General features: G+C 35.5%; 1 protein-coding gene across 1 annotated transcript; it reads left to right on the forward strand.

Moving 5' to 3' along the window:
- Positions 1-1,508: 1,508 nt before the first annotated feature.
- Positions 1,509-16,849, forward strand: LOC122134013 (divergent protein kinase domain 1C-like). Its single transcript, XM_042751878.1, has 4 exons — positions 1,509-2,311; positions 11,385-12,119; positions 14,280-14,444; positions 16,437-16,849. The coding sequence occupies exons 1-4, from the start codon at positions 2,126-2,128 to the stop codon at positions 16,686-16,688; spliced, it is 1,338 nt and encodes a 445-aa protein (XP_042607812.1). The 5' UTR covers positions 1,509-2,125; the 3' UTR covers positions 16,689-16,849.
- Positions 16,850-27,388: the final 10,539 nt, after the last annotated feature.

Raw genomic sequence — 27,388 nt, forward strand, 5'->3', positions numbered from 1 at the left:
ATCAAACAGTTGGTGGTTCCCATTGACTTCCATAGCAGGAAAAGAAATACAGCAGGAATGTAGAACACGTTGTGCATGTTAATCATGTTCTCACACAAGAAAGCCGATATCCGTGTATGTGGCTTTTCGAGGAAACTAAGACGTGTGATCAGAAAGATCAGAACCATTCTTCATACAGTAAGCTTGTGCTCAGCTGGCAAAACCAGTCAGACTCTAGCAGGAAGAAGAACATGCCCATGTACAGTAGCTGTCTGTTTACTGCAATCATTTCATCAGTCACTCATCAGCTTCCAGACGTAAGTTTCTACAGGGCATCTATGAGCAGATATCCAGATGGAACAATGGAGGTACATCCAGGTTATTTCATAAGAGCTAAGTTAATGTCTCTTTCATTAAATGACAGTCTGTACTGAGAACACACACAAAAAAATGTTTATTTGACGTAGTCTCCCGTTTACTGCTATAGAAGTTGACAACATTCTCTTCTGAAAACCCAGAAATGTGAAAAGGGTCCGTCACTGAGGAGGGTAAGAATATATTTCTAATATTTTTAATACTTAGGGTTAGGATTTCCCCCTAAAATTCATAAATAACATCCTTGTGTTTTATATTGAAGTAACTGTAATAGGGTCATAATACCACAAGATGGCAGGATTATACTTTCTTTGAGTAAAAAGTCAGTTTGCTTTATCTGTGAACTCCAAAATTGTGTTGTTTATATATTTCTCCGAGCTATAATTATCACTTTACATACAATGCTATATAAATAAATGCTTTTATTCAGCAAGGATGCATTGAATTAAATCAAAGTAAATTAATGCCGTTATTTCAAACTTTCTAGCCCTCAAAAATCTAAAATATAAAAATCATGGTTTTCAACTGTTTTCATCATTAATGTTTCTTGAGCAGGAAATCAGCATAATGAATTATTTCTGAAGATCATGTGACACTGAAAACTGGAGTAATGATGCTGGAAATACAGCTGCGCATCACAGAAATAAATTACAATATTTTCAAATTAGTTACTTTAAATTGTAATAATGTTTCACAATATTACTCTTTTTCCTGATTAAATAAATGCAGCCTTGATGGGCATTTTAGAAACAATAAAAATCATTTGAACAGTCTTTTAACAACTTCACTATTGTATTTCCAAATGACCTCAAGAGCCCTTAAGCAAGACCCTCAGGGTGAAAACCAATACAACTCCACGTGCAAACAATAAGGACTATGAGAGAGCGCAGGAGATCTCAAGAGTGTCTGTGATTTGCTGATAGCTCACAGAGTGCACAATGCTATCTAATTGGCAATTAAAGTAACCCAAGACACTCGTCGAGGTTTATAGAAACACACATAAAACACATGAACGATTCTCACTCTTGGCCACAAAGCACTTTCTTTCATGAGGCGAGTGATTAGGGATTCTGTTCCTGCAGACTCTCACAATCGAAGGAAAAAACGACCGCTGAGATTCCCACAGAACTGCAAGCTCAGCCCTCGAGCAAATCAAAGATATGAGCATTATCACCGTGGGAGAATCCGTCCCTAATCAGAGAACCAGGAATACTGCTACACGCCGGCCTCTTGTTTTGTTTGCAGTGCTTAGAATGCAAATAGATTTCAAGTGAAGTAATCTGAGGGTCTGCGTCCGGCACAAGAGACGGATCTGGCACTGTGCGTCGTCAGGAAAGGCCCGGCTGCCTTGGAAACAGAGAAGAAGGCGACCCAAAGGAGGAAAGCACTCAAGAAGGGGGCGGGAGGCAGAGGGAAAAAAGGTGGAGTGTTGTATGAAGAGAGAGAGCGAGGGAATAGAGAGAGAGCCAGAGAGAGAGTGAAAACACATTGGAGCCTAGAGAAAGAGTGAGTGAATGAGGCAGAGCGAGTCCGGCCTCGACTCTGAGGCGTTCTTCACACTCCAGCGTCGCCTCGCTCATTCACAAAACAAACGCAGGAAGGCGGAGAGGAAGCCGAGAGAGAGAGAGAGTGATATCTGCTCCGTGTAACAGGAGGCAGTGCAGCGGCGGAGAGCAGCGAGGTGCACATCCTCCACAGCACCACAGATGCCACAGACTCCCTCATCCTTGAGTCGAAAGCAGAGGGCTCCTGCCGAAGGGGGTCCCGACAGATGCGGCGGTCCCTGCGCGGGGCCCTCAGGTGTCTGGGGGTGAAGGTGTGCCGGAGGAGCGCTCTGCTGGTCGTCCTGCTGTGGTTGGCCTCATGGCTCTTCCTCAACGGCCTGGTGTTCGTGCACAGGAACATGCTCTCTGACTTCTGCACTGAAGACAAGAGCAAAGAGATCCTGCAGAGGGTGGTAAGGCTAACTCGTTTGTCTTCGCTCAATCAGTATTTTAGCATAAGTATTTTATTTATGGATATGTACTTTATGTATGTGTATAAAGTTTATGGGTGTGAAGTTGAAAAGAGATATTTGCATTTGTTTAGTGTGAAATGTTGCCTAAACTTAAGAGAGAACACCACAGGTGTCTGTCAAGTAGTTTTCATTACTTGAAATAAACATTAACTGAAAAAAAAAAAATCTATTATTTTTATTAGTTTAACTTTACGTACTAAAATAACTAAAACTAAGACTGAAATAATAATAAAAAAAACTATATACATGCATAAAAAAACCAAAACTACTTGAAATGACAAACACTCAACAAAATAACTAAAATGTCAATATAACATAGAAATAATAAAATAATAGAATGTATAAAATATAAAACAGAAAATATAAAATAAAAGCTTATTCAAACTACAATAGAATCTCAACTGTACTAAAAAAACACGAATGAAATATAAATTCTTTGTAAAATCCTTTTGAATATTAATAGGAATTAACCGTTCAGGTAGTTGTATGCAAACGCTTTCAAAGTAAACTTACAGGCTTTAAAGATATGCATTATAATTGAAAACTTCGGATGCAAATAGATACAATGTATTGAATTTGTATTCTGGATGCTTTCTCTTGACTATTCTTCACACTAGAAGCAAAATAAATCTCAAAACCGTCCAGTGCGTGAAAAAACACAGGTTTGCTTAAACTTAACCTTCAGTACTTTTACAACAGATCAATAGATCAATTCAATACAATCCGTGAATCAGCTGTCCTGTCGCAGCTGTAGCGATACCTCAGGGCACTTTGATCAATTTTCCACCAAATGACACAAAAGCATTTCGCAGGATTACTCCGTCAAGCATTGAATCATGGGTAGCAGCAGTAACGCGCCTCCATTAAAGACTTAAGCTTTGTTCCTCGGGGGAAACCTAAAGCTCTTTTAGAGCCACTGGATTATGTGATGTCAAGTGAGCGCTGAAAGAACATTCTGTTTGCTGCCACACTGGGATCCGCAAAATCCTGCTGGCCTTCACACGTGGATTGGAAGATGGTTACTGGTGTCAATGAGTGGGAAAGTGTGTTGGCATGAGCAGATTCAGCGATTTTATTGACTTATTATTGAATTATCAGAATGCAGTTAAAGTACTGAAGAAATATTGTTAATTGGACAAAAAACGATCTATATATAATAATAATCAATATTATTAGCACTAAAATGTCAAATAGTAAAGAACATATATACATAATATAACAATTATTTTTCAAAGCTGAATAAAATGGATTATTGGAGTAAGAAAATATTCCTGTTTTTCTACAAAATTTCATTTCAAAGTAAATCCTACATCAAACTTTCTGTGTAGTATAAATATATATATATATATATAGTTTTATACATCAAAGTTAATAAATGTGTCAGACTAGTTCATTTTAAATCATGCTTTTGAAGTAACGTTGACTGATGCAATCATTTGAGCTGTCATGAAAGTGAAATCTTTGCTCCTGTAATAAGATCATGACACAAAAAGTCATCTTATTCTTAATATTTGGGCAGGCTGAGATAAATATTGTATTGAATTCAACAGCTGCGAGCCGATGGAATGCTGCTGTGTGCCATTATTGTGCAAATGATGACTGGGTGGAGATAGTAACTATGAGGTGCATGTCACTTTGGCAATGAGGATGAAGTGAGAGTAACAGACTGGCTGCTGTAATTGTTGGGTCGTAGTCATTTTTAAATTCTCAGGGATGTTCAGCGCGAATATTTTGGCTCAGGAATCACAGTTCAAGGCTCTACAACGAGTTAATTCCACACAGAGTTTTGTTGTTATTTTCTTTAACTAGCTGAAGAACCTGCTCTTTGCTAAAACATTTTTTTAACCTCTTAGTATCTGCACAGTCAAAAGGTACAATGTTTTTTTTGTTTTTTTCTTTAATTTTTTGAGAATGTAAATAAAACAAATTTCATTGGTCTATTTTAACAAGTCCGAAAATGAAAAATGAAGATCCGCATATACACACCTGAAGACATGTTTATGTTTCCCCCCCGGACGCATGTTTGGCGCTACACTATTTCATCTTAGTACTTTTTACAATAATTTTTTTTTAAAGTTTTTTCTTCCTTTCTAAATTTTCATGTTTCATTCATTGTGTAGCTTGTCATTTCTTTGTGATTATTTTGAAAATTAAAAAAAACTGTTCTTTTCTGCTGCATTTGTAGATTTGGACTTTTATCACTCTATGAAATATAAGATGATAAACATTTTATTTTTGGAATTTTTGGAACTCCTCTCACATTACACTCTTAAAAATAAAGGTGCTTCACGATGCCATATAAGAACCTATTTTTGTCTGAATGGTTTCATAAAGAACCTTTAACATCTGAAGTTTTGTTGTGTGCTCTTGTAATCTTTATTATTATAGGTTTTATTCTTCAGATTATAAAAAGCTAAGAAAGAGATAGTTATTTAATGAATCTTTGACTGAACGGTTCTTTGTGGAACCAAAAATTCTTCTTCTATGGCATCACTGTTAAGAACCTTTTAAGCACCTTTATTTTTAAGAGTGTAGTTCTATATCATCCATTATTTTACAAAGAGGATAGAGCTGTTAGCTGTAGGATGCCAAAATGTTGTTTACATTCATTCATTTAGCAGATGCTTTTATCCAGAGCGGCTTCCAAATGAGAATAATACAAGCTTTCGAGTTTTGATTTGTTTATGCCGTACTCTGTGTCTAATTTTCCACTGAATTATCTTATTAGCGCAGTTCAAAAGTGCAGAGATGGTTCTCATAATTCACATCAGATGTTTATTTGGAAATGCTGCCGAATCAAATCCAACCATAAGTTATCAGCTCGTTTCCTCTTATGACCACACACCTTGTTTTAAACACTTACGGTACATAAAACAGAAATAGTCATGTTTATTTGCAACGAGAGTGATGATTGATAGGTGAATTAATAATTTAGCGCTTTATTGGAGACCAAAACCATTTTAGTTATGAGGTTTTAGTTATGATAACGCCACTTACCCATCATTCATGCCTTATTTGTTACAGTTCCTCTCCAAAACACAAAAGCCTATTTCTCAGTTTATGAATTGTAAAAACAGTCTGATAATCTGCCAAACACTTAGCATTTCTAAGGGCTTCAGCGTTGTAATAAACAGCGGCGAGTGGTGCACGTTCACACAATAAACTGTTTATGGTTTCTGGCAGCGTGTGGCTGAGAAGCTTTGAACTACACGAGACCTTTTTTAATCAGCGGTACCATCTGTCACCTGTGCAACCAGGCCTGTGTGTAATAGAACTGTTGGCATGAGTTCATGAAATGAACCTAACTGTTCTTTTAGCGGTGCTCTCTGCAGGCTCTCGATACAGTTTCATGCTTTGTTTATACTCTAATGTGAAGGTTAAGCACAGATGGTCTTCCATTCGGTTGGTAGACATGGTCCACTGACTTGATGGACTTTCATGCACAGATCATTGTTTGGTAGTAGGATTAATGCTTCGGATGTGTAATTTTGATAGTTTCAAGATAAGAAACCGTAGTGTTGGAGAGAACAAATAGTCATTCTGTAATATACAGCTGTATATAAGGGCCAAAAAGTGTCTTCTGCTCACCAAGGCTGCATTTATTTGATCAGAAGTACAGTAATATTGTGAAATACTATTCCAGTTCAAAATACCTGTTTTTATTTGAATATCTTGTAAAATGTAATTTATTTCTGTGATGCGCAGCTGTATTTTCAGCATCATTACTCCAGTCTTCAGTGTCACATGATCTTCAGAAATCATTCTAATATGCTGATTTGCTGCTCAAGAAACATTTCTGATTATTATCAACGTTGAAAACAGTCATTCTGCTTCATAATTTGGTAAAAACTGTGATGCATTATGTTCAGGATTCCTTGATGAGTTCAAAAGAGCAGCATTTGGTGGTCGGTCACATCGATTTAATGCATCCTTGCTGAATAGAAGTATTAAAACATTTTAAAATTATATCTGACCCCAAACTTTTGAATGGTAGTATATGTAATGTAAAACCCTGATTTCATACATTCACTAAAAAAACAAAACCCCTCTAAAACACCAACTAATTAAAAACGGCTCAGAAAAAAAATCATTATTTGAGCATTCACTTGTTTGCAGATGCCAGCTGATTTAATATTTTGTGTATAATAAAATGGAATGTTTTTAAATGGGGCTTTTAGGGGCCGCTGTATGTGTTTCTTGGCATATAAGAGTATACTGGCGGACAATAGGCCCTTTTCTCATTTTGTATCCCAGTTTTAGTGAGTTTCTTGTAAAGTGAAAATGATGGAGTGACCCAGAGCAGCCTATGCAGACATTCTTGGCATGCTGGGACTGGCCAGCGCTCAGGCCAGATGGCGATACAGCCTGTGGGCAACAGAAATAGACTGCTGTTCTCTGGGGCCTAATGTTTAATCATTACCTTACATGCTCAGAAGCATAAAGAAAATATTGTTTCCCTCTTATTTCATGTTCTCACTCAGCACTGGAGTTGTGCTTGCTTTCTGGCGCGACTCACAGGAGCCTTTTAGTTTTCTGCTCCCTATATATGTCTCAGTATGGTGCCTCCTTCAGTGTGTGTGTTTTCAGTTTTTCCACCAGGTGAAAAAAGTAAGTGCACACATCTTAGTAACAGCACACATCTCCTCAACAATGACTCATGTCTATAGCATAGCACAAACTGTGCAGAATGAGTTATTACCAGGGTTTAATGCTCTATCATAAGCTAGGATTAGTGATGCTTGATGCAAACAGTGCTAAATATATAACTATCAACAGCCTGACTGGATAGAGGATGCATATTTTCACAGTCCTGACTGAAAATAAAAATTCCACAATGTGTATACATGTTGTTAAGCCAGAAATATTCAATGGTTATAGATTTTTCCATGAAAAATAAATAAATAAATAATAATTATGTTAAGAATGTGATGTGTATTTAGTCAATGCAACCAAAAAAAATATAAATAAATTAATAAATAAACAAATACATACATAAATAAATAAATTACTATAGTTAATTTAAAATATTCAGAGTAAAAGCATCAGACAAATGAACCAAAAGTGTGTTATCAGAATGTTCTGCTAATTTTCCCATTAGGTTGTGAAAAGATTATTTCTAAATGTTCTCTTAACATGCTTTATTTTTTTCATCATTCTTTGTTACAAAAATGCTGGAACATTCTATTTTAGAGTTTTGCAAACATTATAGCGAATGTTACTTTTGAATGTTCCCTGAACATTCTGAAATGAGTAGTAACATAAAAAAGCGTTAGATGAGCATCCAGCTGAACCATATTAGAAGAAAAACACCCCAGGAATGATGTATAAATAACATTTTTGTGCTAATGTTTTGAGAACATCATTTAAGACCAGATAAGTTTAAACTAACATTCCTAACTAATCGTTACTGGAACACATTTGTTCATAACTTTGAGACAACATTGCCAAAGCTCTGAGAACTGTCAAATCCAGTACTTAATCTTCTTTCTTGTACCAAATGAAAAAAAAAAAAAGTTTCTGTCATCCTAAGCATTAGATTACAAACACAGCCGTGATTAACAACATACGAGCCAGTTTCTCCGAGACTCTGTTTTCTCTGCCTATACACATTCAGTTCAAATCTAAATATAGTGAGTGTGCTTTCTATACTGACACACAAACATACATTGCATTTGGGCGTCAGAGTGGGAAAGTTTACATGCAAACGAGAGCTGTTGTCCCATCTGAAGAATTAAAACACACAGCGTGTGCGTTTGGCCCACATAAACACTGTGAGAGGGTCTGTAGGGACGAAGCTCGTTCTATGTTTAGACTCAGTCGAGCTGATAACAGACCTCTGAGATTCAAGTGCTTTGTTCGGAGTGTTGTCATGGTAAAGCGACCAACTGGGAGTAATTCAGGTAATTACTGGTGCAGGCTATTATTATTATTATTATTATTACTTGTACGTGTCCACTGGTGCAGAAGAAACACGCTCACATGCTGGAGAGAAAAGTGTACAGTAATCTAATTGTCTCCAGCATGGTCTAAGATTGCTTTCAAAGCACAATCAGAATCAGGAAAATGCTAACTTTACTTAAAAAAGTAAACATGATGTGAATTTAATACACTCTTAAAGGAATAGTTTACCAATATTGTACCAATATTGAAATGTAGCATTGCATCACTTGCTCAGCAATGGATCCTCTGCAGTGAATGGGTGCCGTCAGAATATATTATGATGCCAAAAGCTGTTTGTGAGAAACATATTCATCATTAAGACGTTTTTAACTTCATACCTTTGCTTCCAGGTAAAAATACAAGTCCTGTACTATCAACGCTTCCCCCAGTGAATAGTGTGCTTGTCTGAATCAGGAGAGAAATCTGCACAGATCAAACACTGTTTACAAGCCAAAACAGCTCTAAATAAACATGTGGGTGGATTTTTATGTGAGAGACAACAGGAGATGTACTTTCTCACTGGATGAAGCGTTATTATGGATTATAGTCTCATATTTTAGCCAGAAGTGATGGTTTTAAGTTAAAAACATCTTAATGATGGATTTGTTTGTCATAAACACACAGCTTTTGGCTTTATACTACATTAATTGATGGACTGGAGTGGTGTAAATGACTTGTGGATTATTGTGATGTTTTTATCAGCTGTTTGGACTCTCATTCTGACGGCACCCATTCACTGCAGAGCATCCATTGCTGAGACACTGATGCAATGCTACATTTCTCCAAATCTGATGAAGAAACAAACTCATCCACATCTTGGATGGCTTGAGAACGAGTACATTGTCAGCAAATTTTCATTTTTTGATGAACAATTGCTTTAACACAGCTACAGTTTCATTGAAATTACCAATAAACTCCAGCATTTTTGGTAGAATTGGTAAATGTTTTTATAGACATCATTGCCACTCTTATTTTTGTAAGAAAGGACATTTATAAACTTTTTGATTCCTTCACCATCTGGTTCAATTTTAATCCCACAATGCTTTTACTTTTCTATCTGTTCAAACTTAAGATTTCCGAAGAAACACAAATAAAAAAAGACTTTATGACCTGAGACAATTTGCACATCCACATGATGTTGGCACAGAAGTCTTCAGAGAATGTAAAAATGTAGTATTATCACTGCCATTTTTAATCATACAAATGTGTGAGGTTCAGTTTTATGACACAACAGTAAAGAGCTTTAGCAGGCCTTTTTTACACAGAGGACATATTTTATGTAGGGGGACAAGCAAGGGACGGGAGATCATCCACCAAACCATTATGATTGATAATGATAAGAAAAACATATCGCTAACATGCTACAGTAAAGCCAATGCAGATACTGTAGGAGCTGGACCAGAGCCGGACTGAGTGTGGATAACAGCTGTTTACTTTGGAAGGTGACAGAGGACGATTTGCAGTGTAATCTCTGTGGGACACAAATCATCCGAAGCCCCGGAGCCCCTGAACTGACATATATATGTGCAGACTGCAGCAACAACCAGTAATTACCTCATTTTTCACGAGAGGGTCAAGAGGAAAAATGCAAGAGCAAAAGCAGATCGGTTCTAACACCATGCATAAAAATGATTATTAGACTGTTTTGCAAAGATTAAATATGTGAATTTCATGCATGGCAGTAAAATATGCTGACAGGTGGCATTGGTGCCGTATCTCAACATAGGCACATATTTAATAAGTGTGATATGAGATGGAATTAAGATACCTGTGTTGAATAAAACAGCTTTAACGCTATGGAAATTAGTTTGACATGACACACATCATACCGAGACTATCCAAATTTGTACTTGACTTCCTAGGAATATAAATAATGGTAAAATATAAAGTTATAAAGTTTTTATATATACATATTAAATTATATAAAGTTATAAAGTTTTTATATATACATATTAAATTATTAAAATATATAAAACAAAACATACTTATTCTGAGTTAAAGTTTTTATATATTTATTTTATATTTTTTTTGTTTATAATTTAATTTAGTTTGGTTACTGATCATAGTCCATTAATTTATAATAAATGTTTTCTGCTTTAATACATATTGTCAAATGTAATGTATTCCTGTGATGTGCAGCTGTATTTTCAGCATCATTACTCCAGTCTTCAGTGTCACATGATCTTCAGAAATCATTCTAATATGATGATTTGCTGCTCAAGAAACATTTTTTTTTTTTTATCAAAATTGAAAGCTATGGACAAATTGCAATATAAACTCAGAAATTCCAAGAAATATATTCAGAATTGTGAGATATAAACTCCTAATTGTGAGAAATAATGTCAGAATAATGAGATACAAACTCATAATTGCAAGAAACAGAGTCAGACTTGCGAGATATACAGTCAAACCAAAATTTATTCAGACACCTTCAACATTTCTCACATTATCACAGTTTAATTACTATAGTTTAGAAAACAGTAATAAAATATAACAAGAACTCAAGTTAAACTGTCATAACAAATTCATCTTGATAATGTCAGATAACTCTGATAGAAAGGTATGTAATGAATTGGGTTGAAAAGTACACAATTAGATAACACCAGTTTAGCTCAACCAGTTTCCAAGCAATGCTTCATTTTGTTCAGTCTGTGGTGTAAAAAGGTCGCATTAGCAATTAAAGAAAAAACACTTATGCAAAACATGGTCAGGTCAAAGTGTCTGAATAATTTTGGGTCCCAAATTTTTACCAATTTTACCAGTTAGTCCATTGTATGAACAATTTTTGGGTATAATACTGTATGTCACAGTTTACTTTATTTTGCTATTCTCACTTACATAAATGAAATGTAGTGTCCTGAACCCACTAGTAAAAAAAATATAAAAAATTATATCTGGTGTCTGAATAATTTTTGGTTTGACTGTAAACTCACAATTGTGAGAAACAAAGTCAGTGGTTTTGTGGTCCAGGGTCACATATTTGGTGTCTAAATCTGCTGATAGAAGCCAAACCACAATCACAGTGTAGATATGGCTTCTAATGTGAGAACTGACTGTTCTGTGTCTGTTTCAGTGTGCTGAGTATCAGCAGGGAGTTCTGACCGGTGACCTCTGCGAGGACCTCTGCGTGGCCGGTCGTGTGGAATACAAACGCTGCCTCTATTACGAGAATGGCAAGAAGGTCATGGCCGCCAGCTGGCGTGGGGTGCCTATCGTTCTCAAGTCAAAGCTGGAGAACTTCTCCTCCTATGAGGCTTTAGCTCTGCTGGAGTACCAGGATGCAGCGGGAGGAACGGGAGGCGAGGAGGAGCTCTCGCCGCTGGATGTCGTCTTCTACGCCACGCTGGAGATCAAGAACTCTCTGGGCTTGGAGACGGGAGCTAACTTGACGTTGCCCCGGTTGTGGGGCCAAAAGCTGAAGGAGAACGAGCGGACGTACTCGCGAGCGGAGCTGGCCTCGCTCTGGGCTCTCCTTCAGCAGGAGGAGTACACCTTCCTCAGGGTCCTGCAGGATTTAACCCACCACGTGGCCAAGATCCTGGGCTCCTGCGGTCACTTTTACGCAGTGGAGTACTTGGTGGCCGGACACGCGTGGGACCAGCACATATTCTCGCTGGAGGAGCTGACGCTGAGCCCCTCGCCGAGCCCCTGGAGCGGACAGGAGAAGACGATGACCGCAAGAGATATGGTGCCCCGAGTGGCTCTGAGCTTTCTAGAGATGGTGGAGCATTTCGAGAACGACTTTTCCCACAGCTTACACCTCTGTGATATCAAACCAGAGAACTTTGCTATCAGGAAGGACCTGACGGTGAGTAAACACTTAACAGCAGGGTTTATGAAGGTAAATTTTAGACTTAAATACCTTTTTAAAACCAAGTAAAGAAAATTTTAAGAATAAATAGAATGGATAGGAGAATACATAGAATTCAATATGTAAATATTCTCTCTAAATGTAAATGTCTAGAGAGCATAACATGAGTTGTTTTTTAAAAAAGGGGAAAATATAACTTCCAAAAGATCTCCATTACTTTTTAATTTGTTTAATAAATAAGTAATTTATGGCTTGAATAGCTCTGCACCAAGCCATTAGAATAGAAAACGCTTTCACTGCACTTTCTGATCACACTGCAATAAAAAGAGATGTTTTCCAGTGAAAAGGTATAAAGATTCTTAAATCTTGAGAAACATATTGCAACATTTAATGCCATGACTATACATTTAAGAATTTCTGGCCTTAAATTGTGGGTGAAAAAATTAAGAGTTTTTAATTAAGAAGTTTTTAAGAAAAAGAGAGGGAATAAAAAGAGTGGATATATTTACATTTAAAAGTATGAAAATATGACTTTCAAAAAATATCCATTACTTTTTAATGTTTTCCAGTGCAAATGTCTAAACATTCTTTTACATTTACTTGAGAAACAAAATGACACAGGATAAATTGATCTAAATTAAGCAAGTTTATCAATAAACTAAGAACAAACACCTGTCAATTGGCTCAAAAAACCTACTTAATTCAAATGTTTTCAAACCCCACTTAGATATCTGTTCTTGTTTTAAGTATAAACTCACTTAATTGTGATGAATTTTCTCTAGAAAACATGACTTAAGTATGTTTAGATATTTGTATTTGAAGACAAAACAAAAATAATGTGGAAGATCCATTTTTTGCAATGCAATTTATGAGTTTTTAAGGCCTTAAATTGTGTTTTTTTTGGCCAACATTTTTGGCACAATTTGGGACAATTGTTATAGACATCATGGCAGTTCAAGTTGATAATTTCTCAGTTTTTGGACACCTTCAACAGCTGGTTATTATAGACTCAGACAGGAGTGGCCAACCGTACAAATGTTCTGCCAAATAATTTCATTTAAACAGGAAAGTATGATCTGATGCGACACTTAAGGAGAAAATAAAAGCATGCAGTTTACTGTTCACTACAATGTGATTGTGGTTAAATTAATTATCCAAGGATTCAAATCTAATGAAAACATTATTATCTATTAAGAGTACACTGTATGTCTTTCCAGTATATGATTGGAATAATATTGTTATAATTAGTTTATTGTTATTAGATTATTCTGCAATATTTATTATAGTCAAGTATTGTTATAATTAGTTTTCCATCCTTGTCTCACTGTTAGCAAAATGATGAAATACACTACATGAAAGATGTGTGAAATTACATTTCCTAAAGATTTCCTTATAGAGCTGCTGCCCGAGGCTTATTGGGGTCCAAATACTCCATGTTATTAAGATAATTATGATTGTAATTATTATTAATAATATTTAATAATTACTGTAATTATTATAGTAAGGTTATCATAGCTAAAATATTACATCAACATTGAGTTCTTTAAACACGAGCCGAGTATTTTAGCAATGTCAGTTTACAAGCAAGAGAATTATAAAGTAAACTAAAATATTTTTTCAGATCTCATGAGCACGATGAAAAATTAATATTTAGTCTGCCGATCTATATGTTTTTACAAGAAAATACTATATCAAAATTTCATGTTTAATTCAGTACTTCTTGCTGCTTATTTGTTAAATTTTCTGAATGAAAATTGTTTCAAAGTAATTCCTATTCCATTTATTCAGTTGGTCTATCCATCTGAAATGAATCTTCTATCTCTAAATATCTGTTTTTAATTAATAGTGTTATTTATGTCTAACAGTCTGAGACAACTATTGAAATATTGTCTATTTAGCCTTTTTTATATGCAAATGATTGCATAATGTCAGTTTTAAGATATGGCTTACAGTATCTTGATTATTAGTTTTACAATGCAAGCAAAAACATCTGACATATTCAAAGGAGTTTGTAAATATGACAAAAAATTACTTATTTGATTAGTGTCCTAGAAATAATGTAGAATATTAAATATTTATTCTATAATGATATATTTTCTATTTCTAGGTTTACTATACTTTGCATTTCTGATAATTGTTTTATTTTCCACTGGTCAGGTGGTGGCTATAGATGTGGACATGGCTTTTTTTGAGCCCAAAATGAGAGACATACTTGAGCAGAACTGCACCAGTGACAATGACTGCAACTTCTTCGACTGCATTTCCAAGTGTGACAAAACTAAAAACAGATGTGGGCCAAAACGCAAGAACAGTAACCTTCAGGCGAGTGAGGCATTCATTATTCTGATTCCATTGTATACTGTAATTCTTTAATAATTTGCATCAATTCTTCTATATTTCAGCATTCAATAATTCTATGGAGTATGTGGTTAGAAATGATATATGTGGTAAGGTGCTGAAAGGAAAGTGACTTTGTTTTGGAAAACTGTCACAAAGGAATACCAGTAAAATAGCCGGAGGAGACAATCATATTTCAGCGGTAAACGTTGCCAAGAAAAATGCACGGAATGTTAATCGTTCATGATAACGCTGAAGGGAATCAGATAGCGCCGTCATTTCTGCTCCTAAACACAACGGGGGTTAACAGGGCCAAACAAAGGAAGCAACTCTGATTACGGGCGAGTGACAGATCATCATCAGTTGTGGCTACAGTCAACCGCAACAGGCTGCAGCTCATCTGAGACGAGCTACATTTTGCACATGATATTTGTGTAATAAATAAGGCTGAATTCAAACTGCAAGCCAACAATTAAAATTTGCTAATTTTCTGAGAGTTGTTCACAAGACTTTTTTTTTTTTTTTTATTTAAACCGCACATATTAGATGTTTCTAAACTGACCCGTATGTGTGAAACACCCTAACCTGGAATGTTCACCTGAGTTTTATAGCTTTAGATTAAAATTTTTAAAAGCTAAAAAAACAACAACAACAAAAAAAAAAAACATGTAAGGTGAATTTAAGCCACTAATTACTACACACTACGAGTTAAAATGACAAAAAACAACCAATAAAAACACTATTAAAAAAGTACATTTATCACAGTCATGCAAGCAGCATCAGAGGGTTAAAAGGGATAGTTTAGCGACAAATGAACAGTCATATAAAACCCAAAAATATCTGATTTACTACCAGATATGCAAATGGCTCAGATCAGAAAATGATCATAAAAATATTTTTATAGTTTATTGTCACCAGAAAGTTAAACTGCATCGAGTTAATTGCAACTTTTTATCCCACAGTTATGACATTGATATTTTTACTCACAACTGCAAGTTTATAGTTTATATCTCACAATTCAGATTTTTAGAAAAAAGTCAGAATAGTGGGATATAAACTCAAAACTGCAAAATAAAAGACAGAAATGTGGCAGAAATAAGCTTCCATAAAAACAGATCTGTGCTACGTTAGAGGAAAATAAATTGCAATGAAATTACTAGAAACAGATGATCATAAGAGTAACGTGTAATTATTTTTCTGAATGCTGCCACCGTTATGCAGGTTTCATTGCTACTTTATAACTCAATACTTTTTTCCTTGTCATCTGATATCTCACAATTTTACCTCTCATCATTTTTTCAGAATTCTAAGTTTATATAAATTGTGCAATTATGTCGCAATGACCTTTTTAATAGTTTCTTTCCATGGTGTAAATAAACTTCCATAGAAACCACAGATCATACATACTTATAATTTTATATTTTACATTAAATATTATTTGCAATGAAGTTACTACAAGTAGAGGACAATAAAAACAATTTTTTTGAATGCCGCCACCATTACAAGTATATGCAGGTTTAATTTCTCCATTAGATACTTTGCCACAGTCACGCAACGTCTTTCATCTGTTCATTGCGGTTTGTTCGTAGTCAACACCTGCTGTCAGTGCCAACTCCCTTAAGGAGAACAAGCTAACAGACGAGCTGGTCGCATGAAACCAAGTCCAGCTCAGGGCCACAGGTGGCTGAGACAGATCCTTCTCTCCGTTCCCGATCACTTAACGCAACCCTTGGTGACCTCTGCCTTCCCATTGTATGGCCTGCCATTCAGAACAATGAAGGCTTTGTAACATTCAGGCCTTTGGGTCAAGGAGACCATCGCTTTCAAATGGTACGCATAGCGAATATGGCTGATGATTGCTCCGGAGATGATGAAACAAGACCAGGATGGCGCTAATGGCGCTTTCCTCATCCATACCCGTGCTTTTCCCTTTGGGGTCGATAGCTGTCATGCTTCTCTCTTTCTGTCTCTCCGCAGGTGATCTGTGAGAAGATCTTCAGGCCTTGGATTTCTCCCACACTGCTCGGTGCTAAAGCGGGGCTCCCCCTGCAGGTGGCGCTGCAGCGGGCCGTGCAGGAGTGCGCTGAGATCGACGGTGGGGGGGACGCCAAGCGCATGCGGGCCGTGAGAAAACAGCTACAGGGTCTGCTCGTGGAGCTCATTCAGGAGGACACAGGAAACCAGGGTGAAGGCCAGGAACACAAGATGAGACACTTTATTTCTAAATGAACTCTCGAAATGGCTACGAAAGAACAAACCCAGTCATGTGCAATTCTGGAGAACATCTCAGATGACTATTACAGTCGAGATACATTAGCATAGTTGTTTACTGCTAATATTCAAAACATCTGTGAAACCTCTGGTGCTGTTCAGCAATTTTTGAAAGAAAATTTTAAGTATTTTTTTTTTCTCTATTTTATTTACTTCATCGGAATGGTACAGAACATGGTAAAGTTGTTGGCACTTGCTATGTGACCACACGAAAATCATGGATGTGATTTGAAAAGGTTAAATGGTTCTGAAAAAAATTGTCACACTTGTACTGTTCGTGGCCAAAAATGAACGCACTGGAAACAAACTTCATCTAGTGGAAATGTGTGGTACCAAACAAAAACTGAATGAAGGCTCATTTTTTGAGATAGCAACCTCAAATTTAGAATATAACTTGTTTAGACTTATGGCTTAGATTTTTCAGTTTTAGAGTAAAATATGTTCTGGAAAATATATGTTTCATATAAAATATAAAAAAGAATTTACTATAACTTCTATAAAAAAAAATTTTATTTTACTTCTTTTTTGGTTTTTTAGTTTTCTTTTTTTTGTTTTAGAGTTAATCTAGATGGTGTGTTGGATTAAAACAAGATCAGATTTAGGTTTGTGATAGTTTGAGTTGGAGATTTAATTTTGTTTTATTTGCTCAAAAAGTGGTTAATCAAGATTTACGACAGTTTAAGTTTTAAAAAGTTAAGCCAGCCACCGCCGGCGATTTTGGTGATTTTCACAAAAATTTGATGGTCATGGCCTTCAGTATATTTTGCTGTATGAACATTTGAATATGCAATACACCAAAATAAAGATCAGTGTTATTCTAGCTTAAACCATTCTTTTTTTTATCAACACTTGAATATAGGTGGGTTTTTGTGAGTTTATAAGACTGAGCAATGAGGTGAGATAATGTATTTTTTTTTTAGGTTTAATTATGGATGATTTTTTTTGAGATTATAGGTGAGTAAATCATGTTTTTATCAAAAACTGCATCTGGACAAAGCTTGCACAGACATATACCACTTCTTCAATTTTACTCTGTAACATTATGCAGTTTTTATTTAAATGCTGTCTGTTGCTGATGATCACATTATTTCTCAAGTGTGAAATCTGTTTTACATAAGAGATCGCTAGTTTTTTTTTCTTCCTGTTCACTTGTGTGTTTTTGTTCAAGAGGTTTTGTACTCGTTTTAGAAGATGTGTAATAGCGCCCCCGAGTGGTATAACAGTGAAAACACGAAAAGCTGTAAAAACTCGTCAATGGCAGGGAAGCGTTTTCTTTTAAAAGACGAGATAACTTGTCAATGCCGAGGAAAGAGTTCACAAAAATTAAATGAATCATGACTATTCCATAAATATAATTAAGTACCATAAAATCACCTAAAAATACAAAGCATTAAATAAAAACATTTTTGAAAGTACCATAAAATCACCTAAAAATACAAAGCATTAAATAAAAACAGGCTTAGTCAAGGTATAGTTCAGTCAAAAATTTAAATCTGTTTTTCTCACCCTCATGTTGTTCCAAACCTGTACTTCTTATGTAAACCTGTAGTTTTTTTTATTTTTTATTTTTTTATGTGTTCCATAGAAGGAAGAAATCCATACAGGTTTTTAATTTTGGGGTAAACTATCCCTTTAAGGGTGTAGATATGCTTCTTACCGTAAAGGCCCATTCACACAAGTATTGATAACTATATCGATAGTTATATTAGCGTCCACACCAATGTACAATAACATGGTTTCACACTGCAGTCTTTCTCTCTGCCACTTTAAATACTCAAGCTCTCTAAAGCAGGAGTTCTGATTGGCTGTCAATGTTTTTATCATTCATCAGCTGGAAAAAATCATTTTGTAAGTGGTTCCAACAATATTGTTCCACTATGTTGTTGTAGTTCAGTGGACTTTTACTGTAAATGTGGAACTTTTTTTTTTTGCAACTATATTGTTACTGTTATAGTTATTGTCCTTGGTGTAATGGGCCTTAAAAATAAAAGTGAGTTCATATTTACATTTTTTGTGTTTTTGAGGAAATTTTTTTTTTTGAAATTTAGTTGTTTAGATATGAGTCTCGGTCATACAGATTTACCACGTTGACCAAAAGTAAGCTGCTTGGTTTGATAGTGTCTTCTGTGTGAGCTGCTTCATACATCTCTACACTACTGACAACAGACAATGGACATTTTTCCCGTGAAATTTCGCTAATGTGAATGAACTTTAATGCTCTTAAAAAAAAAACATTGGATCATCTCAGCTAATGTATCTGTTATTTTGAGAATTATTGAGAAGAGAATTTGTCTACCTGTGATTTTGTATAAGCATTTCAATAAACCATGGCTCAGGCACAATACTTCCTTTTGGTTTCTTACCCGCAGCTGCACGCCTTCACGGCACATTATAGTCTGTACGCTCATCAACACTATGCAGGGAATCTAACCGAAAGCTCAAAGATCAAACCAACATTTGGTTCCTATTGACGGAAGAGGAACAATCTGTAGATTTGTTTGGATCTACCTTCAGCATTGTGGTCTTCACAGGAGATCAGGTTTCAATCTGCCTCCAGCTGTCTTTCAGAAGAAGGGGGTTAGAAAGACCAAACACAAGCTTTGGACTATAGGAGGATGAGACCAGTTACTTTTAAAAGTAATGCATATTACATTACTCCCTAAAAAAGTAACTATTTATATAAATTTTTATGGAAAGTAATGCATTATGTTACTTTTTCATTTTTTATTTCTTATCTGGGCTGAGCTTGCTTGTTTGTTTTGAATATACAAACGTTCTAGTTTTGGAAAATGTAAAAGCCCTTTCACACCAAAAGTGAAATGAATGCCCCTCAGGCTGAAGGAGAAGTAAATTCACATCTGTACAGTAGAGGACGCATCTCAAACAAACCTGGATTGCATGAAGAACAGGACACAGAAAAAGAAAGTGCAACTGTCTCCAGCAATAAAATAAAAAACGTTTTTATCGAAGGTCATTTTTGCTTATTAGTATGATTGTATTGAAGGATTGGAGAACTGAAGGTCATGCAGCAGCATAGACACTGATTAATAAAATGGGATAATATACATAAAGGACGTTAGTTTTAACTTATTTAATAATTGCAGGTTTGTGTAATATTCTAAGTTTGCATTTCACAGTTTTTATTTAGTTTGAGGAATACTGAATCTGTTTTAGTGCGAATGTGATGAGTAAATGCATGATGACACTCAGTGTTGGGGGTACAAGTACCGCGAGTTACTTGTTTTTGTTTCTTTTTTGATGTAGGTAGTGGGGTTATTGATTTATTTTTAATATTCAAGAAAATATCGGAGTTACTATTTTTCCCATTTATTGACTGAAAGCTCTCCTGTCCCCATGTTGAGAGAAATAAAAATCAAAAGTAAGATGTTACTTAAGTTCTAGAATAATTGTGAACTTGCATTAATTAATCTCACTCACTTACTCAAAAAAAAATTCAGATTTAGTTTTCCTCTAAATTAATAAAAAACGTTAAAAGCAACTCGTATGACTCAAAGCTGCAAATAATTAAATATGTTTAATAATACAAATATCCTTTATGTATTTAATCCCATTTTATTAACCAATTTGTTGCTGATCTTCGATGATCCAATTCAACCATACTAATAAGCAAAAATTGCACAATATAAACTAAAATTTATTCTTTTTTATTGCTGAAGAGTGTTGAACTTTCTTCGTCTGCATTCTACTGTACACACGTGAATTTACATTTCCTTCAGCCTGAGGCTTTTTGTGTGAAAGGGCTTTTACATTTGGCAAAAATATAACTTTTTATTTTAAAATCAAACAAGCAAGCCCAGCCCAGATTTAAGAAGTAACGCAAAATTAACGTAACGCATTACTTTCAATAAAAAGTAACTAAGTAACGTAATTAGTTACTTTTTAGGAAGTAACGCAATATTATAATGCATTACTTTTAAAAGTAACTTTCCCCAACACTGATAAGATTACAGTAACATCATGCGCTTTCACACTGTGTAGTTCTAGGAAGTCAGTTCAAGAAATAGCCAGCAGGGTGGTCCGTAGAAAACAGTACGTCAGAAGTTCCTACAGATCTGTTTTAGACCCTACTCTGAAGTACTAAAACCATTCTAAAACTAAAACTGTTCTAGGAACTGTGAAAGCATCATGCATCATGTTCACACAGCGCACACAACACCTCTGCACTCCCTCACGATTTTGCGGACAGGAGAGCTTTCAGTCAACAAAGTGACTGGCATTACTTATATAAGTAACTCAGGTATTTTCTTGTACATTTTGAAAGTAACGTGTTACTTAAAAATGACCTGATTACGTAACTTGTGTTATTTTGAATGCATTACGTCCAGCACTGGATGAGACATTGAATGGTGTAGAGACTGTGGCCAGAGGCTATAGGAACAGATCACCTGCTGGAGAACTTCAGCCTTGGTTGGTCTCCAAATGTTTTCCAGCTTTGCTTATGGCGGCCATTAAATTATGCGTCTCCAAGGCAACGACGAGGTCTGGTTTTGATCTGCTCAGACATGAATAACTGACGGCAGTGAGGACATCAATTCAATATCCACTGTTTGTAGAATATTGTGCTTGAATGTATTTAATCAATGATAAAACCAAAACAGAGCAGAAATCAAGAGGATTTGGTTGAGATTCACATAGTTGTTTACTTTGATGTGGATTGGCAATGAATCCTGCATTTTTCAATGGAGATTTAATTATTTCACACTAGCTTTGAAATAATGAAGCATTGTGCCCATGGTTATCGAATGTTTTCACCGCCGCTCCAGTGTTTAGAGGGCTGGAACAAACTGCAGGTTTTCTTATTCGACTGGCCACATTAACAATTGCTTTGTGCTGAATAATTCTGTCTTCAAGCTTTGAGAAATATTGGAGACTTACTCAAAGCTTTGGAAGGCTTCTCAACATATAATACTTTACAACCATGTCCAAAGACTGATGTGTTTTCCAAAGCACAAAAGCCAGAATCATAAGCTGAGCACTGAAAGTCTTTAAAGGAAACATTTTTTTTTATATTTTCCCAGGTAATCATAATTTGCAAAAAATATATTAAAATGATTTGGTATTTTACTGACTCTGTTTTGAAAACTGCAGCAAATTATATATTTGTATGTATAGGTATGTTTTTAAGATTTGCAAGAGGCAGATTTTCCAATGAGTCTGAGTTTTTTATTTTACATGAAGCTAAATTAAAGGTTGTTGTCTACAAGTTGCTTTGAGTAAAATGCCTTAATATTACTGAAATACAGCAAGGAAATTAAAATATAGTAGAAAATAATTCATTACTATTTCAAGATTATTTAAATGCCATCTTCCAATGTCACAATTTTATAAAAAACTTATGTTTTTATTATGTTTTTTAATGATGAAGCATCTGTTTTCAGAAGTTATGAATGCACATTAAAGCAATAGTTTACCAAAAAAAAAGGAAACTTCCTGAAAACCATTACTTCTGGCTAAAGTCATAATATTGCTTTCTCCAGTGAAAACACCGTCTTGTCTGAATCAGTAGAAAAATATGCACAAATCAAGCACTGTTTACAAGCTAAAACATTATTCTAGCCAGAATGGATTTGTTTCTTTAAAAACATGCAGCTTTTCACTTCACAAGATGTTAACTGATGGACAGGAGTTGTGTGGATTACTTGCTGTCTGATAAAGAAACAAACTCAGCTACATCTTGCATGGCCAGGGTTAGTAAATGTTCAGCAAGTTTTTGTTTTTGAGTGAACTATTCTTTAAAACCCTCCCAAAGTCGCATTTGTAAATTCGCCCTCATTAAAGCACTGCCGAACTATGGTAACAAAATTCTGAAACAACATTTCAGAATAATTACTATATATATTTTCTGTGCAAACAGCTGTCTCTTTTTTAAAGGTTTAATTCTAACAGTATATTTTGTTTGTTCCGTCTAGCTTATTTGTGGCTCCTCTTAAAATGTAAAATGAAAAAATGTAACTTTCAAAAAACTGAATTTCCTGCAACATAACATGCTTTGAACTTCCTTTCTGATAAAATTATAGATCTGATATCCCAGCATTTATCCACAGATTCATCATGACAAATCTAAGCCATCTGAATAGCACTCTCATGCTGTAAATTGCTCCCATATTTTCTTGGTTTTTGGTCTACCGAGAGTCATTACATGTCTTTAAACTCCAGATGCAGAGGTCAAAGGGAATGCAAAGCCACGTATATTTCATGTTAAGAGTGACAATCTAATGACAGTACTCCCTGAATTACAATGGAGTGCAGATATCCTTTCATTTATGAAAAGCAGATATTGGGATCATTTCAGACATGGAGGTCTGGAAGGAATTAGCTGCTTTGTAGACAAGCATCTCTGAGCTGAAATATCCAGTATTTGGTTATTGTGCAAAAAGGCAGTGCAGGCCTCAGGGGGGCCATGGTGTGCTGAGCTGTAACTGTACTGCATTCAGGACTAAAAGGGTCAAAACTTTGAATGATTGCAGAGATTGTGTTACTACATCCTGAAACAGTGACGCAACACAAATGGAATTCACACTAAACCAGGTGCGACTTTGAAATGTTTTAGTACACAATGTTTGTTAAATATTTTGTTTGTTATTTTTTTTATTTTTTTAAATGTTTGTGATGATTATGTTAATTGCTTTGAATGATTAGAATCATTAGCCAATTAAAACTACTCAAAAATATGTATTGTGAAAAGCATTATAAAAATAAACAAGAATGTCAATGCTTGATAATAATAATAATAAATAAGTCAATGTAATTAACATTTGTTTCAATTTAAATGAAAACGTATTTTATACAAAAATGATGACGAAACATATCTATGTTTGCTTGTATTAAAGGATATAATGAAAACAAAGCTGTGTTTCTGTCACAAAGGAATAGCTCACCCAAAAAAAAAAAAAAAAAAAAAAAAAAAAAAAGAAAATGAGAAAAAACAAATCCATCAAGATGTTTTAACAATTTGTTGTTTCCGAGTCCATAATTGAAGTTGCAAGTCTTCTGGTCTGAATCTGAAGAGAAATCTGCACAAATCAAGCACAGCTTAGAAGCCAGAACAATCCAAAACAGCTCTAAACAAATCTGTGGGTGAATTTTGATGTGAAAAGACAACAGGAGATGGACTTTTCACTGGAGGAAGCATTATTATGGATAATGCTTACGGACCCATATTTAGGCAAGAAACAAAGTTATTGTGGCAAAATATGGATTTATTACAAACATGCAGCTTTTTGCCTCGCAAGCCAGCAGTTGATGGACTGGAGTGGTGTGGATTACTTGTGGATTATTGTGATGTTTTTATCAGCTGTCCTGTTCTGACGGCACCCATTCACTGCAGAGCATCCACTAGTGAGCAAGTGATGAAATGTTACATTTCACCAGATCTGAAGAAATTTTCATTTTTGGATGAACTATTGCTTTAAACTTGTATGTGTGCAGTCATTGGACACTAAAATGTGGAAGCCTTCCACTTCATTAAGGACTTGTAATTCAAGTATTTTAAAATTGGCAAAATGATCTCCGAGTATCAAATAAAAAGGTTTGGCAAAAATATCATGGTGCCATAAACCTGGAATGATCTGCAAGCCTCTGCAAGACAAAATCAGATCCCTTTAACAACTAACCTGTAATTGTATCTACAGACTACTCCCAAGATGTTAATTCTTAGGTTTTATGATGTTCATAAATTCTTTTAACTTTTCGTTTTGGCAAATGTTTAAACCTGAGATTTTTTGTTTGGATTGTTTTATTTATTTCTTTGCAACTAATCTTTCTGTAATGTCTTCCATGACTTCTAAAGACTGCATTATGTCTATTACAGCCAAACAATGTTAGAAAGTATATTCAGGGTAGGGTCATGTAACGAACTCTGTATTTTTAAGGGTACCTACCGAATTGCGTCTGTACTACAGAGGACCGATTCACTTTAAAGAAATCAGTGCCAAATTTCGGTAGCTGAGAATGCATCTGGGCACATACGCTACAGAGAGAGAAAGAGAGACCCTGTGACGTGATGTCACCCCTGCAACTCGTTCAAACAACACACAGGGCAAGCCGAAATGTTGTGAAGTGTGGTTACAATTCTAGGGCCATATGGTTTCTGCGAAAACGCAGACGGGATCGCGGAGTCCATTTATAAAAACGTAATTTACTTTATAGCGCGGAATGCCACGGAATTCGTAAATTTTTGGACGAATAATTCAAAAGTAGGTCTGCCACTAAATTCGAATCATGATATGAACTAGTGTCTGAGAATATTAAAATGCAAAAATATGGTTTAAATATGAATCCTGCATGTTCCGCTTGCTTTTGTTTGTTTGAATGGCAGAAACGCGGTTTTGTTTACTACACAAATACTGAAGCACGTGTGACGCTCGTGGTGATTTTCGGCCTCTGCGTCTCACTATATGATGGCATGAACACAAAAACTTAATCTCCAGAGCTGCTGTGAGAGTCACTTCGTGAGAATTTTACAGTTTCATTTGAGAGAACTAGCATCATCATACTGTATACACGCAGAAACTTCATGGCAACCTGTCAAAATAAAAGTACGGTTTAACATGTAACAAAAATAGATTACTCTTGTATTTAGGGCAGTCCTCGATTAAGGATTTTTTTGGTTGACTAGTAGCCATTCATTTTGAGCATTAGTCGACTAATTGAACGTTTATTAATAAACAATTTAAATCATTATGATTTTTTAACTGCCTACGTAGCCTAATGTGCACTCAAGTGCACAAATAAAGCTTGCCACAGCACACTGCAGAAGTAATGGTTATGAATGTGTCAGTGAAAAACAATAAGGAGACTGCATTAACATTTAAATAATTTTATAAACTAGTGTTTTCGGTTTAAGAGATGAAGTCGACGACACTGACTCGTCATCTCCGCAGTAGTGGATGTGCCTGTATGCATGTTTCACACGGATTACATAATCTGAGAATTTGTCTTCCATTTGAATTGGTAAATTTGAAAGTAGACATTTCACTCTCTATAGATATATTTTTAAAGATATACAAGGTGTTTTTTGCACTCAAGTTCACAGTGAATGAGATGGCAGAAAGCGCATCCTGTTTGCTTTCATTATTTAACAAAAGTGCGATTTGTTTTTATTGTGAGTGCACACAAATAAACTTAGAGTCTTTACAAATTTGAAAGATGTATTACTCTTATCTGTATGAGCAAAAATGTCCAGTATTTTAAGAGCAAGTGAGTGCAGCGTCCTGTCCTGCAGTGAGCGCGCGCTGCTGTTCAGCTCCACTTTGCTCAGACACTGAATAGTGCACATTTTTCTTGGTTATTTCAGATGATAAGCCATATTTGAGGTTGATGAATGATAGATGAGTGTTTGGATGTCCTGCCCGATGTAGGCCTAATGTATTATAGACCAGCCCTTAATGATCTGTCCATCAAGGACTGCGTGACTTTGCCTGTGGAATTTTTGTTATTATTATTCTTTTTTCTGCGACTAAGCGACTAATACAATTTTGGTCGACTAAGCCTCTTCTGGTTGACTAACAATTAGTCGACTATAAGGGGACAGCCCTACTTGTATTACTTTTGTACAGTATAATGTACATCTTTAAATATTAAATTTTCTATCAAAATTTAAATAAAACAATTAAATAATAAAAATAAATATTACAACCAGATTAATCACTTAATTGTAGAAAAAAAGCCTATTAGCCTATTTAAAAAATGAATATTCACACAATTTTTCTTCCATGTAATAATTTTAACAGTAAACCTAAGTTTGTTTGCCAAAAAATAAAAGGGTTTAATTTTCATTTGATTTAAAATAAATTTAATGTCTTCATTTAATTTTCAGAAAAAATAAAACAAGAGTTTCTGGGAGGAAAAAAAGAAAGAAAAAGTTTGTAGGGCCCTATTGTTCAAAATGTTGAAATTGAGACTTTTGGGCTTATTTTTTTTACTGAAATAAATGTTTTTGTAATTACACTGAGAGTAAAGTACCGATAAAAGTTACTGTTGGGTACCGGCACCAAAATTCAGGTACCGATACCAGTACCATACTGGTTAAAATGTGAACGGTACCCAACCCTAATTCAGGGTTAACAAAAAATACAAGCTCACGCCAACAACCATGCACATACTCCACAGTGCAAATGATAACGTCCATATAAAACAGTGCTGGCAGAAGGTGGATATGCCCTGCTGTGATATGAGCTACTTTAAATAGGACCTCAGACACTGTCATAACAAACATTGGCACCCCACAAGGGTGTGTTCTCAGTCCCATCCTCTACTCTCTGTTCACACAGGACTGTGTTGCCTCCCACAAGGACAACATCATACTGAAGTTCGCTGATGACTGCGGATCACTGGCGGGGATGAAGCGGCCTACAGGAGGGAGGTGGCCAGTCTTGTGACATGGTGTGAGGACAACAACCTCACCCTCAACACAGACAAGACAAAGGAGATGATAGTGGACTTGAGGAAAAAGAGGAAAACTCAACAGCCATTGCTTATCCGAGAACTTGAAGTGGAGAGGGTGAGCAGCTTTAAATACTTGGGGGTCCACATCAGAGAGGACCTCACCTGGACACTCAACACCACCCAGCTGGTTAAGAAAGCACAACAGTGGCTGTACTTCCTGAGGAGGTTGAGGAAGTTTGGCATGTCACATA

The sequence above is a fragment of the Cyprinus carpio genome, chromosome B24, assembly GCF_018340385.1.
Source record: "Cyprinus carpio isolate SPL01 chromosome B24, ASM1834038v1, whole genome shotgun sequence".
Classification (NCBI taxonomy): domain Eukaryota; kingdom Metazoa; phylum Chordata; class Actinopteri; order Cypriniformes; family Cyprinidae; genus Cyprinus; species Cyprinus carpio.